The sequence below is a fragment of the Artibeus jamaicensis genome, unplaced genomic scaffold, assembly GCF_021234435.1.
Source record: "Artibeus jamaicensis isolate MK-2021 breed Jamaican fruit bat unplaced genomic scaffold, CSHL_Jam_final contig_797, whole genome shotgun sequence".
NCBI classification, from domain to species: domain Eukaryota; kingdom Metazoa; phylum Chordata; class Mammalia; order Chiroptera; family Phyllostomidae; genus Artibeus; species Artibeus jamaicensis.
The window spans coordinates 17363106-17378403 of NW_026521977.1; the positions used below are offsets into that span (position 1 = coordinate 17363106).

Below are 15298 nucleotides of genomic sequence, written 5' to 3' on the forward strand. Positions count from 1 at the left end.
TTTTTCTCAAAAGCAGGAATCATGATAATACCTGACACACACATTCCTAATTCAGAGAGACCCAGGAGTCAGATAATGTGGGTGAAGCTGTTTTGGCCTCCTTGGATGCAAATATTAAGTAAACAGATTACTTATATTTAAACACTTTAGGATATAAAACATATAAGTCATAAAAATTTATATATTAACGTAATAAACTAAAAAGTTTTAATAATTTCAGCAATTCCAGTAGAGGGTTCCTCCTTGACCTTTATTTCTCCATGTTTGTTTCACAAAAGTAGAATGTTCTTGAATTAGCATTTTGTACATTTTTGTCTATGATTACATCTTTCTTCCAACAACTCGTAGGAGGAAGAAAAACAATCTCTACTAAATCATGTTATTTTACAAGGAGAGCTTTATAAAAAAATTGTTTTTAACAGGTAGTAACAATTAGGTTATTTGTTTTCATTGGCAATTATGCTTATTTTAATGTTTTTTCTAATGAACTTCTAGGAACATAGAGAAGTCATTAAAATTGGAGTGAAATGTTTGGTATTAGAGTTCAAAGACTGGGAAACAAGAAGTATAGAAACTGGAAACTAGAAAGACAAATTCAAGGAGAAGAGGAAAAGAGCAGGGACTTTGCTTAAAAAAAAACAAACAAACATAAATCCTGAAGAAAGTTCAGCTCAGCAAAACCTAGAAGAGACAATCATATCTTCACGAATATAAAAGGAAATGTATGTTTTAAAGACTTCAAAAGGGACTTTGCAACACATTAAAGAGTCTATGAGCAGATTAGGTTGTTTTGTGAACGTTTGTATCACACAAATCTGCACTCACATATTTAATAAAAGATGACAGTTATCCAATTATAATGGAGTCTCTAACTGCCACTAAGAAGAAAAAAAACTTTAAAAATTCAAGCTTTAACAAACGTCTTAATATTCTCTATAGACCAAAGAGGAGAAATATAAATCACTGATTCCCTTGCATTTTCTGTTTCTGTCCAAGCAACAAGGGGACCTCAACTCTGACGCCTGGAAAGCACTGAGAGACGTTGAGGCCCAGGTCCAAGGCAGGGGCACAGGCAGCCCACTCCCAGGGAGGGTCTGAAGACTTCTGAACAGCATCTTTCCTACACAAAAGTGCTCTTAACGGGTTGCTTTTGTGTATACCAATTCTTCCTGGAGAGATTTAAGGGCCGATTAATAACCACGAACACTGGCATCCTTCAGCAAGACACATAAGTTGTTATATTTAATAAAATCTGAGGAATAAAGGTATATGGGAAAGGGACCCAAGAATTGAAGGGAGGCAGATAAACTTAAGATATTCATCCATAAGTTTGGTATTATTCCCTGAAAAGTTCTGGAACAGATTATAAAATGAATGTTTTGTGAAGTCTTAGAAAAATAAACAGTAATCACTGGGACCCACCATGGGGTAATTTACATATTAAAGAAATATTTAATGAGCATGGAGGGAGACTCTTGAGAAAATTCCCCACATGGGTCTTGAGATCGCCAATACCAGCATATAACTATTCTTTCTTCCAGTGGGAAGCAGGCCCCAACAGGATGTGGCTAACATCTATTGTCCTCCCACGAGGCACTACCAAATCTGTACGCCTCTTCCAGATAAGTGTGGGTGTTCTGCAGCAAGGCCGGAGAACATCGAGGGTCTGCAGACCGTTTAGTCAAGTCCCATATAATCTATGATTGTTTGCTTTTAAACAATCGTTTCCAATTTGGAAACGACAGAGAAACATGTTGCTTAATAACCAAAACAAGGCAAAAGAAAGTTATGACTGGGTACTGCCCTGAAGAAAGCAATACCAGGAATCTGAATGAACACACACACACACACACACACAGAGTTGTCCCTGATGGGGCTAAACTGCGGGGTCCTAGGCTATATACACTTCTGAGTTGCCCACCCTTAGCTAAGAGAGTAGTGCCATTTCCAGGGCCTAACTTCCAGGACCATCACGGAATCCCGCACTTAGCAGAGCAGGAGCACTACTAGAAATACAAGGAGAGTACCAGGCATTTTTAGGGCATAAAAGGAGAGGGAAGCATTTTGATTAAGCTCTTTCCCAGTGTTCTGAATTTTAATATCAAAAGCAATCTAAGTACAATGTTTCCCAGAGAAGGGCAACATCCCTAACTTTTATGCTATTTTATAATATAGACTGTATTTATTTAGATACTGTTAATCTCTGGATGACAGATTAGTAGCTGAAAGATCTTGGCAAGCTAAACTACTACATAAAAACCTTATAATTAAAAGTTCAGCAGGAACTAATGTATAAAGTTCTATGATCATATCTAGAAAATCAGCAATATAAATACAGGATAAGGAAGATGTAGTAGTTAAAAGCAAATTATGAGCAAAGACTGGGAAACTTTGGTTGACTTTCAGATCAGTCTAGGTCAACGATGTCAAGTGTGTAATAGAAATAATAATGCAATTGTAGATTATAGGATGACCTGAAAAAAGAAAGAGGAGGTGGACTGCTTTACTGGTCACTGACTGACTGGAAAATTATGGACAAGGTAAGGCCCCACAAAGAGGAATACCCAAAAAACTGAAAAGAGGGAACAGCTTGATGAGGGTTCAGAGAAGTAGCTATAGAAACTAGACATATTTAACCTAAAAAAGACTTAAACCATACATGTTCAAATAGTTGAAAGACAGTCACAGACTCGGAATTAATTTGTATTCTGTAATTCCTGAAGGCAAAGTGGAGACAAATGGTAAATATTTAAAAGAATAGATTTCAGGTTGCTCCAAGATACTTTAAAATAGAAAAAAATTAGAGTTTTCAGAAATGAAATGAGCAATGATTAGAGGAACACTTGTTCATTATTGTAAAATAATACATTTGTTGCCTTAAGTTGCTAAGTTTTGGGGTAACGTTGCACAGCAATGGATAACAAATACATTCTGGATAGCAAGTAGTGTAGTATATTCCATCATTATTCAAAATATCTGCTGCCTTTCCCTGAAGGAAAATTATACAATACTTTCCCCCTTATTCATGTCAGGCTTAGCCATGTATGTGACTTGCAATGGCCATCCCTATGGTAGGACTATTCATGTCTTATAATAAGGAGATGATATGTAACTTGCTTTGACCTAAACTAGAGCAGGTACCATCAACCCATGGTGACGTGTAAAATGAGTGAAAAGAGACCTCTTGTATGAGCCACTGAAAGTTTTAGCGCCGTTTGTTACCATAACATAATATATGTCCTATTATGGCACATATATTATATTATGGCGCATAATACATGGCGCAAAGGTAAGGCGGCTGGACACTGCACAAGTCGCTCACTGTCTGAGACACTGAAGGGGCTGATCTAGCTAACACAGAATTTGCACAGTGGGGAGCTGTGAGACATGGGTGGGTCAACTGAATGGGGCAAGGCCATATAACGAAGGTGCCCGAATGTCAGGATACAGAGTATGTAGGCTTGTCTTGATGTGTAAACTTTTAAGCTATAATAATAATAGTAATAATAATAAAATACAGCATATATCAGGAAGATTACCCTTCAGCAACATTAAGAATTAAGATGCAGGAATAGAATTTGGCTGTCTGACAAGTGAATAGATACAATATAATAATATTCATTACTATAAATAGCTAAATGTATTTGATATTTGTTGCCACAATAATACTGCATAGCAAACAACCTCGAAACTCAGTGGCATAAAACAATAAGCATTTATTTAGTTCATGAATCTGTAAATCAGCTGGGTGGTTCTGCTGGACCTGGCAGAGTTTGCTCACATGTTTTAGAATCAGCTGGCTATTGGCTGATCTAGAGAATTACCTTGGCTAGAATAACTGGGGTAAATTGGTTCTATTCCACTTCCTTTTTAAAAAAATATTATTGAGGTGAAGTTCATATAACACAAAACCAAGCATTTTAAAATGAACAACCACCACCTGTATCCAGCTCCAACAAGAACACCATCATTCCAAAGTACACTCCCTTACACATTAAGCAATTCTCCCCATTCCCCTTTCCTCCCAGGTCCAGGCAAACACCAATCTATACTGTGTCTATATGAATCTATTTTAGGTATTTCACAGAAATGAAATCATACATTGCCCTTTATTTCTGGCTTCCTCCATTTAGCATAATGTTTTCAAGGTTCATTTTCAAGGTACATTAAAGCATTATTAGTACTTCATTCCTTTTCATGGCTGAATAATATCCCATTGCATGTATATACCACATGTGTTCTACAGTCATCCTTGCACAGACATTTGGTTTCTGGCTGTTGCTATTATCTATAATGCTAATGTATGTACATGTGCTTGCTTGACTATCTGTTTTCAATTCTTTTGGGGTATATATTTAGGAGTGGAGTTATAGCGCCACGTGTTTATCTTTATCTATGTTTATCTGTGTTTATCTTTTGGAAGAACCACCAAATTGTTTTCTAAAGAGGCTGAACCATTTTATATTTCCACAAGCAATATACAAGCAATTTTGGAGAACAAATAATACAAGAGGACTGAGAATTATGGAGGGGCCTTGACTAGGGGGCTTCACGCTTTGATGGTGCTTTAATATGCAAGGACTTTGGGAGTTTTGTTTGCTTTTTAACCTTGGTGGTATTCAGCAGCTTATATTGGACCAAGAAGACAAATTTACAATTTTCTAATTGTATTTTTACAGAAGGAAAATGTACATGGAAAGTAGGGAGGTTAGCCAGAAATTTTATAATAGGCGGCTATACAAAATTTGAAGTGTGATGGGTCATAGAAACTAAATGCAGCTGGGATTGTTTTCCAATAGCCTTGGCCTTCAGAAAGTGGCACCCATGGAGGAGTGGATGATGGTTTTAGTACAACGAGGAGGACTGTAAAAGCCCTAGCACCCCTAGCGGGCCATGCTTGCCTTTCTGTGAAGGCACCTACAGTTTACTCTTAACCCATTCAGTGAACTTTGCCTGTGACTGAAGGTAAGTATGAGATTAAGATTAGATCATTTTGGAAGGTTGGACAGTGTTTGCTGCTTGTTTGTGTTCTATAGCCAAATCTGCAGGCCACGACTTGAAAGTACAAGGTCTGTCCTAAAAGTATCCAGACATTAATATGAAAAATGGAGATATTTATTAAAGAAGATATAAAAACACTGTACATAGGACAATGATGCCTCAGTCTCCTTCAAAATTATGACCTTAAGGAAATCTGGTTCATTGGTAGTGGTTTGAATCAAGTCATTAGCAACTGCTGCACGATGTTCCTTCTGATCTGGTAGCAGAAGCCTCAGAATAAATTTTGCCACGACACATTTCATGCCAAGATCCTGCACCAAAATCTCAGACACAGTAGTTTTTGGAATCCCCAGATCAGCTTCTGGTTCTCACACTGTCAGTCACTGATCTTTGTTGGTTGCAGCCCGTACATGTTCAACATACTCAGGTGTTCTGCTTGTTGCAGGCCTCCCAGAATGTGGACCACTTTCAACAGATTTTCAACCATCTTTGAAGCACCTGTGCCACACTTTTATTTGTGCTGCACTCACTGCATCATCCCTTAAAGCCTCCTGAAAAATTCAAACAGTTTCTATGGAGGAATGTTCCAGCTTAATGCAAAATTTGATGCAGATTTTTCATCACTCTGCTCACTCAGTCACTTTGAATGCAATGTCCACACAGTACACATGCTCACTCAATGGTGTCTACCGCCCTCACTGACTAGTACAGTGAGGTCATTGTTGTTCGTGCATGTGCATTCAGTCCACTCTCCTTGACTGCCAGGTTACACAGATGTCGTGCAAACTGTTCTCGTTATATTAAAATGGTTGGACTTCTTCTGGACAGATCTCATAAATGGCCGCTGAGTTCAGTGTGTACTGCAGTGAGGTTCTATCTTTAAATAGTCAATGCTAGTCCAAATAAGCAGCACTGAATCCCCTGCCTCAAATTCTAGTCTTCATTAAGTTATTTAAAACTGCATTCTAGGCCAGAAAGGACTCGTGAACCTTAGAGTCACACATAGTCTGGCCACAAGCTTTTAAAGTAACCTCAACCAACCCAAGTTGGCTCTGAATTTACCTGGTACATGAATGTTGCTCATGGTTCTGTATCTCAGAAATCCAAACTTCTGCTTCACCCACAAAGAGATGGTGGATTTATTATAAGAACACTCTACTTTCTTCAGTTAATGTAGAGAAACAACCTGATGAAAGTATTACAAATGTAGGTAGAGGTAAGATTTGCTACAAAAATAAAGAAGAAAGTAAATTGTTTTTAAAATAACTTCAATTTTACACACACATAGATATTGAGAACAAACCGATGGCTGTTGGAGGAGATGCGGGTGAAAATGGTGAAGGGGAACAGGAGGTACAAAGTTCTAGTTCCAATTCATAGTCCATGGAGATAATGTACAGCACAGGGAAAATACTCAACAGTATTGCGAGAACTTGGTATGGTGACGGTAATTATCAGAGTTATTTCAATGATCATGTCACTAGGTACATAAAAGTTGAATAACTGTTGTACACCTAAAACTCGTATAACATTGTATGTCAACTATAATTTTAAAAATGTTTAAAATAAAATCAAACATGCTTCAATCTTATGATGAGAACACAGAAATGTATGCAGGGAAACAAATGAAAGGAAAGCTCATTTAGCGGAGATGGAAAAGACTGTCTTCGAATAAAGACGACCTCTGATCTTAGCATACATACTTTCAGATATGAGAAATATAAAGTGACATCCTGGAGACCAGGGTTGGGGGTGCAAGGGATACATCCAAATCTAACTACTCTGAAAAAGGTTAATACAAAATAAGAAAATATTTTAATTCTTAAAAAATCAGGAAATAGTAACTGAGGCCCAGTGAAAACTCACAGGAATAAAAGAAAGATCTTTGAGAACAAATTCAGAAGAGAAGCCACAATCCCAAACACTAAAGAGATGGTTATGTTACAGATAAGTAAGAGAAATTGAAAATTTTCTTTTGAGGATGAGACAATTACACAGAGTACACATAAAATCTGAACAAATTGGAGGAGGGCTACTAGGAAGATTAGCATAAAATACTAAATAAAAAGTCTTTAGTGAACTCCAAAAATTTATGGGCCTAAGATTTTAAAAAAGGCAACGGCAAGATGAATTATATTACAGGGATCCAAGCAGAACAATGACAGATCAAAGAGTCCAGACCTAAATTATATGTTACATGGTGGGAAAATACATCCTGGGCAGGATTATTTAACTCAGGGAGGTGAAAATGGATAAGACTGGTTTGAACAAAGGATGCTATTGACATCGATGGAACTTATTGACTTTATATCTCTCACTATGAGAGACACTGCAAGAAAAATATCTACAGAAATATGTTAGAAAAACACAAGTGTGGAACAGAAAGCTAAGGCAAACTAAAAGAAAAAAAAGAGAAAGAACTCCACTGTAGCAAACAACGCGGCACAAGCCTGTTTGTGAAGGAAACTTTTCTAAAGGGAAGAGAGCACGGTAGAGGCAAACCCTGAACACTGCAGAAAACAAGGACGGAAGCATCAACTCAACCGTGTCTTCAGGGGAAAATGGCAGTACTATTGGTCCTCACTGGGCACCTAAGAAAATGAGCCTCAGCAACAAGAACAGCTCGTTAAATTCGGAAATTCACCAAAAGCTATTCTCCAATTAAAGCTGATGTAGAGACGGGGAGAAAGCTGAGCTGTGAAGTATGTTTCTTAAGCTTAAATAATTCTATAACCACAGGTGGTTGTTACAGCAGCCACTGTGACCCAGGATTGAACACAGTGCTACCAAGACAAGCTGGACGCTGTGCCCCAAGAAAGGGCCCACCCTCAGTCAGCACCAGGGTTCAAAACGATGGAACTCAGAGGGAAGAGAATATGAAGTTGTTGAGAATACTTTACAAAGGGGAAAAACCAGTACCTCAGACAAGTCTGTATGACTGGGTCGACCACCAATGCAAGTTTCCAAAGTTGCAAGGGTGCAACCTCGCAGGGCCCTCTTTGAGAATAATACAAGCAACATTAACAGTAATAATCACAATGTTATATAATGCTTACCAAGTGTCAGGCACTTGTTTTAAGGATTTCATATATAATTTGCCTCATCCTTACCACAACCTATTAAGTACTCTAATCTCTAATTTACATAGCAGAAAACTGACTCTCAGAGAAATAAAGTAATCTGTCCAAGGTCAGACGATAAGTGGCATAATGGGAATTTGAACTCTGGCTCCAAACTCAGAGCACTTAACCAACATTTCATTCAGTCTCTTAGAGAGAGGAGACAGTGTACACTGGTCAATTTTTCCCTCAAGATATTACAAGTACATGATACTATAATTAATGCTTTGATGAGAGATTGCTTCCCAGTGTTATATCGCAGGTCATAGGCCCTGCTCAACAGCATAAATCAACTAGCATCTTGAAAAGACTGACATAATGCTTTCTCTTCCTCACCTCCCTTCCCTCAGTCTCTGCTTTGGTCTCTGTAGAGAGTCCAGCGGGTCTGGATCGTGCCAAACATTGGGTCCTAGCATCATTTTGCGAGGAAAAGCCACATTAGAAACCGAGGACTGGCTCCTGTTCTGACGGTGCTGGCTGTGGGGGTTGATGTTGTGATTATCTTTTTGTTCGGCTGGAAGCATGGCACATGATAAAGTTGGTGTAGACCCAGCTCAAATTCTGAGGTCCTGAGGGAGGGCACCCACGGCGGGGCCCAGACGGTAGCTCCTGGAGAAATTCCAGCTCAAACCAGGCATCCAGAAGCCATCTGGCCGACACGGGGAAGGATGAAAACTAGACAGGACCTTCATTTCTTTGAATTTTAACTTGAGGAGTTAAAAACTTTTACTGGGTTTTAACTTACAAAGATAAGATTATTTGATTTTGAAATTTACTTCTGTGTAGACTTTAAATTTTTATTTTTAAATATTGGGGAATTTTTACACTGTGAATTTATTTTCTTCATGAAAAAAATCAATAATGGGCAAGAGTTACCATTCAAATTCAGAGTATCTCTACGTTATTTAAATTTTGGGATTGAAACATGTGAATCCTTTCATTTGATCCCATTGCAGAATTTCTGAGGAACTTGTCAGAATATATAGCTACTCGGGGCACTGTTGCTGGGCATAATTTGGGGTGCAAATGGAATAGGAAATTAACATCCAGTGTTTAATAGCATGGCCTTGGAACCAATTTAATTAATGTGCTATTCTAACTTAGTATCTTCCAGGATAAATTGACTACTACCCCCCCCCCAACCTGGACGGATCCACAAAGGAGCAGGGTCTGGTTGTTAGAAATAGCAACCTCATAAAGTTCCTGAGGGACTTAAAATCTTCCTCCTCGAGTGGGAGAGTGACTCCTCTGGTACACCATAGGTAATAATTAAGCCAAAGAAGTCATGAGAACAAAGAGTTGAGCCTTGTCAGGGGTGATGAGAGTGTTACTATGCAATGACATCAAAATCTGGTACTACAGATATGTGTTCTGCGGCTGTTAATGTGCTTCAATAACGCCAACTAGCTCATATATGATTGGTAAGTAGGGGAATGACATCAGTACGATATGGAAGTTTGGTTGGTGAAGTTGTGTTTTTTTCTTGGCAAACGAGGCCAAGACAGTAGGAGTAGAGCTCTATCCTTTAGCAGGAAAAAAAAAAGACCTCAGTATAGCTGCTGTTCTGTGGTTCCCTTCCCAGGAAGGTGCACGCCCAGCCTTACAGGTCTCTGTGGGAGTTTTGCTTCTCTGTGACTTCCTTAAAGACACTGTCACTGGCCCGAGCTGGTGTGGCTCAGTGGGTTGAGCACAGTATACACACCAAAAGGCCACCTGTTTGGTTCCCAGCCTGGGCTGCTGGCCACACCCCTGGGCTGGAAACAACAGATCCATGTTTCTCTCTCTTTCTCCCTCCCTTCCCCTTGCTCTAAAAATTAAATAAAGGGTTTTTTTAAAAAAATAAAATAAAATAATGCCCCACTGGATCGATCCTCCCAGTAGACTTCCAACTGCTGTGACTTACACTTAAGTATCAGCTTTGTGCAGCTTTAATACCCTCTGAAGCAGCACTCAGACACCTACTCAGGCTGATTATACTATGTCCTAAGTTAATAATTAGTTTTTAGTTAGTATTCTGGTTTTAAAGGTACATAAATTTTGAATGCTCCCTCAACTCCATTTTATCCATAACCCTTTTATTTTGGTGGGAGTGATTTTGCAGGATGTATATTTAATGCATATATTATGCCCCAGCAGAAACGTTATACTAGCATGTTGACCACATATAAGAATATAGCATCTTTACACAATGGGTAGTTGTCTCCTTCTACAGAAAGAATAGATCTACACAGGAGCCACAACCAAAGAACCTTTCCCCGTCAAACAAAATATGTTGCTTTATTCAAATCTTCTATTTAGAAATCTAAAACTATAAGCAATTTTCAAATCCTATGGGTTTGTAAAGGTTTTACTAGACTTAATAAACTAAAAGTAATTTCATGTCATATCAAATATGTTCATTTCTCAAAGCATATGAGGAAAACTTGAAAGTATATTCAATTCCAGAGACAGACTCATAGATGGAGAACTGATAATGGCTAGTGGGGGTGGGGAGTGGTTAGGGGTTGGAGGGACTGAGCAAAAGGGAAAAAGGACTCATGGGCATGGACAACAGTGTGCTGATTGCTGGGGGTGGGGGAACATAAGGGGACTAAGTAGTAATGAAAAAATACAACAAAGATTATATATTTTAAAAATAAAAAAGAAACAATAAAAAAAGAAAGTATATCTAATTCCAAAAAAGAAGCAACAGATAGAAGATACATTTTCTGCATGTATCTATTACTTTTAGTCCTCGTTGCAATAATACTTCTAATGTAAGCTTAAAAATAAAAAATAATTGCTGTGATCTTAGCATTCAATATTATTAAATGACTTTTTCTGACCCAGAAACACTTCAAGAAAGCAAGCAAGCAAAACACAAAAACAAAATATGAAAACATAACAAAAAACCCTTTGTACATCAAATCAGAGTATTAGCATTTACTTATTTAAATTAAGAGATAACTTTCACATAACACTTGATCTTTGCCAAGCTGAAGCTCAGAAAACCATCAAACATAAAAGTTCAGGGATCGCAATCATGTGATGTGCAAAATCACACTAACAAAGAAAAAAGAAATGCAAAAACTGAACATTGAGTAGGATGCTACAGACTGGAAGTTCCTCCAATAGGATTAACTTCTTTGTATTTTAAGTCCAGTGAATTTGTTATGCTTCCACATGTTAGTAGTTGCATAGGCTAATTTCAGCAGGCATGAGCTGTTGTAAGTATGCAAAAAGACAGAGTAAGGCACACATTAAAATGTGATAATAGCACACTTCTTGGACACATGAAGCATGAGGCATGAATCTGAATAACTCTGGCATCCATGAAGTATCACACCACAGAGTCAGAGATACTCTGTGTTGTTAAGCAATTTTGTTATACCACATTTGGGAGAGGGGAAATCAAACTTCCAAAAAGAAATCTTCCATCTTAACCAGAGTTCCTTATAGGTTTCAATTCTAGCAATTAACTCAAATCTAAAATTTTAGGTGAGATGGAAATAATTCAAAGCTAGATAGGATCTTTACAAAATAAGTTATTTATTTATCTTATTAATGCATGTCTAAGAGTGATTACAAAATATTATTGATCATAGAAGAAAAGTTTAGCTGGCATGATGGGGGAGGGAATAAAAATGCAAAAAAACAAAAAATCCTTAATAATGATACTCTCCCCACCCCCCAGAAAAGAAAAATAAGGAGTGATTCCCTGAGTTATATACGTCTTAGAAGCAAATAACTTTCTATTGCTCCTAGATAACAGTGTCTATAAGTGCTTTGAAATCTTCAGATTGAAAACCCCTCATTAAAAATAACCCCTAATTACAAATATTGAAAATGCCTACAAAAAAATAAATGTATTTTCTAAATGCACACATATACATAATCCTTAGAAAATAAATTTAAGTTATGAACAATAAGTATCAAAACATCACAGTGATCACTCAATAGTATTAATTAAGGATGATAAAGCCGGGAAAGTGTGCTTTTGAAGAGTACCAGAGAGGGTGTTAGACACAAAGGGGAGCCGCATCCTGCAATGACTTTCAGTTGTGCTGCAGTTAGAGTACGCCGCTGTATATTTTTGCTCTGGCACATAGGGTTAAGGTTCTAATGATGTGAGAGGCTCATAGCAATGGTACATTTCACAGTGTTATTAGTAGCACTATTTAAATAATAGTGATTACCACTAAAGTAATAAAAATAGATTTTTAAAAGTAAAATAATAGTAGTAATTAGTATTAATAGTAATATCATAGCACACATGAGGAATTCATGATATTTTTGCTTTCAAAGATTGGAAAATCAGTGCCTTTAAGCAATAAAAATGGATCTCATATTTTGACAAAAATAAACAATAAAATTGTGCTAAAGCACATATCATAACTTCTGGAAAAACTTCTAGAAGTTAGCCCAAATATTTTTTTAAATCTCTGAGCATACAGTAGTACAATATTTCATTTTTCCTTTGAAAGCTTATACCAAAGAAATTCTTAAATTATGAAAATTTATCAATTACTTTTGTTTATTAAGTTATGGTTTACTAGGATTAAAATACCCATCAACTTTTAAAAAAATCTAAGCTTGGTCTGTGCTATAGAGTGAATGTGTGTGTTCCCCTGCCCTCCAAGTCACATGTTAAAACCTAATCTCCAATGTGGTGGTATTTGGAGGTGATTGGCTTATGAGGGTGGAGACCTTCCCAAATGGAATTAATGTCCTCCTACAAGAAACCCCAGAAATCACCCTGGCCCCTTTCACCACATAGAGACGCACTGAGGAGACTCAGGAAACAGGCCCTCAACAGACACGGAACCTACTGGTGCCTTGATCTTAGTAGCAGCCTCCATAACTGTGACAAAGAAATGCTTGTTGTTTAAGCCACTCAGTCTATGGGACATTTCAGGTGGGAGGCAGGGGTGGGTGAGCATGGTGGGGTGCAAATGGAGACAACTGTATTTTTTAACAACAATTAAAAAAATAAATAAACACATAAATAGTAGCCCAAGTGGACAAAAGCATCATAAAATAAAAGATTCCCAACATTTTTATGCCCTTTCATGATATTACTCATGTTAAGCTCTTTTATTATATCTATTTCCTTTTAAATGTATAAAGTATAAACAAAATTATATAAATACCTTTCATAATATCACCATATAGTTTGCAAAATCTTTGCCACTTACCTTTTGAAATATCTTTAATTTTTCGGCCATACAAATCAAAAAGATATCTGGCTGGTGAATTTAGGTTCATTCTCGTTGTGCAAGTATCTAAAACCTACACAGGAAAAAAAAGCCCTATAAATAATTTATGACAATAAGATCTGGCTAAATTAAATATATACTTAGAGTTCTTTCTATACTACATGGCTATTAACAGTTGTGTTATAAAATAAAATTTAATGATTTATAAAATATTTCTAATATATGAAATAAAGAGGCAGTTAAAATTGTTAGATGCCAATTATATTTTAAAAACACATAAATATTAATTTAAAAAAGAGAGAAGATACAGGTATTAAAAAGTGGTTACACACTAATAAATGGTAGATATCTTGGGGATTTTTATATTATTCTTATTATTTTCTATATTTTCCATTAATTTTACAATAAGAGATCACTTTTTAAATTAGGTTTTAATTTAGCTTAAATTTTTATAGTTATTATTATGATAGTTATAAGCAATAACTGTATTCCTAATAAATTATAAATGCAGTGTGATCACAGTTCACCTTGACATTTATGTTGCTCAGGTTCTAAAAAATGGAATAAACCATATTTCAAGGTTTTCTATGAGTCTGAGTCTCAAGAACTTTACTTTTCATTGTTTCTAATACGCTAAAGCTCTTTTTGTAATATTTTAATGTCTCCGCTTGTTCTCGATGTAGCTTTCATAAAGGTGTGACAATCACCTTTCCAACATCAGGGAAGACAGGCATCAGCCAGAGAGGCAGTTTTACTCACATGGGGAGAAAAATTAAAGTAACAAGGAGGGTGGAAAGTATCAGGTAATCTAGGGCAGGTTTTATTAAGATTTTTGAAGTGACTCCCAAAACATGAACTTGTCCCATTTATGTAAAAGTACATAATATACTCCAAATCTAGCCTGACAGTACTTTGTTTTCAATTTTCACTATTCACTGCTATCATATACCATTGCTTTTGGATAACCAGGAACTACCGAGGGACAATGTTCACTACATGATCATCTGGTGAAAAGGACATCTTCCCACTGCTGGTATCACTCGCTCCAAATCTGTCCACTCTCATCCCCACTATAAAAGTGAAGCCTGCAGTCCTAGTCCTAGCCAAAGCAACTCATTTTCTTTATGACAATGGGCATATTTAAACAATTTAACATGTATGTTGAGGCCAAGTTGCACTTTCTTTTCACTTTGGAGAACTGCTGTCAAACATTGTGACTGACCTGGTTTATCTAGTTCCTGCATCAAGTGCTTTGTTGCATTTAAAAGCCAAATATTTAACTGACAGATTTAATTGAACCAAGTGGCCTTTACTGGACTATATGAGATGTTCTCAGCCATTATTCTAACCCTACACATGACCAACCATGTTCCCACGTGCCACATACTCCCACGGGCATTCGCCAGATTGTGTGCTTCTTGCACACTAGCTGCAATCCAGAGTTTTGGGCAATTCTTTGGAAACTAGGTACTACTGCTGCTTTCTCAAAATCAAAAAGGCGTATCTACATGTGATTAAGGATGAAGTTGTAGGAATAATCTTGCACCCTTTAGTTTATGAGGGAAATGTTCCCACTAGCAGTCCTCTACCTAGTTAAATAACAACATACTCGCAATGTCCTCCACATGTGACTGTCACGCTGTCATGGGGACACATCCACTGACCTCCAATCTGCCTACTTGGAGTGTGTCAATGCAGGAGTTCACTTTCTGACCGGTGCCATGTGTCCTCACAAGTCAGACACAATGCTCCCAACCTGCAACAGCTCCTGTGATGTCACTGTCCCAACCACTCTCTAGCCCCCTTGGCTGGGATTGGTCCTTGCTACCCAATCAAGGTAATAACACTGGGACTCTCTGAAGGTTGAACATCAGTCTTCCTGCCTTCCCTCCCACTCTCCTGGGTCAATTTCTTTAGTGGCTGCTACATGCAAGTTCACATAGGATTCCTTTCCCGTGGATCTTAATTCAGCCCTAGATAAGC

The 15298-nt window shown here is 37.3% G+C and overlaps 1 protein-coding gene across 1 annotated transcript in view; it reads right to left on the bottom strand.

The window, feature by feature from the left end:
- Nucleotides 1–15298, bottom strand: part of DCDC1 (doublecortin domain containing 1) — a 383276-nt gene that overhangs the window by 301290 nt on the left and 66688 nt on the right. The window contains exon 6 of the mRNA XM_053673152.1: nt 13295–13388. Coding sequence (XP_053529127.1) covers nt 13295–13388 — 94 coding nt within the window. The remainder of the gene's footprint in view (nt 1–13294; nt 13389–15298) is intronic.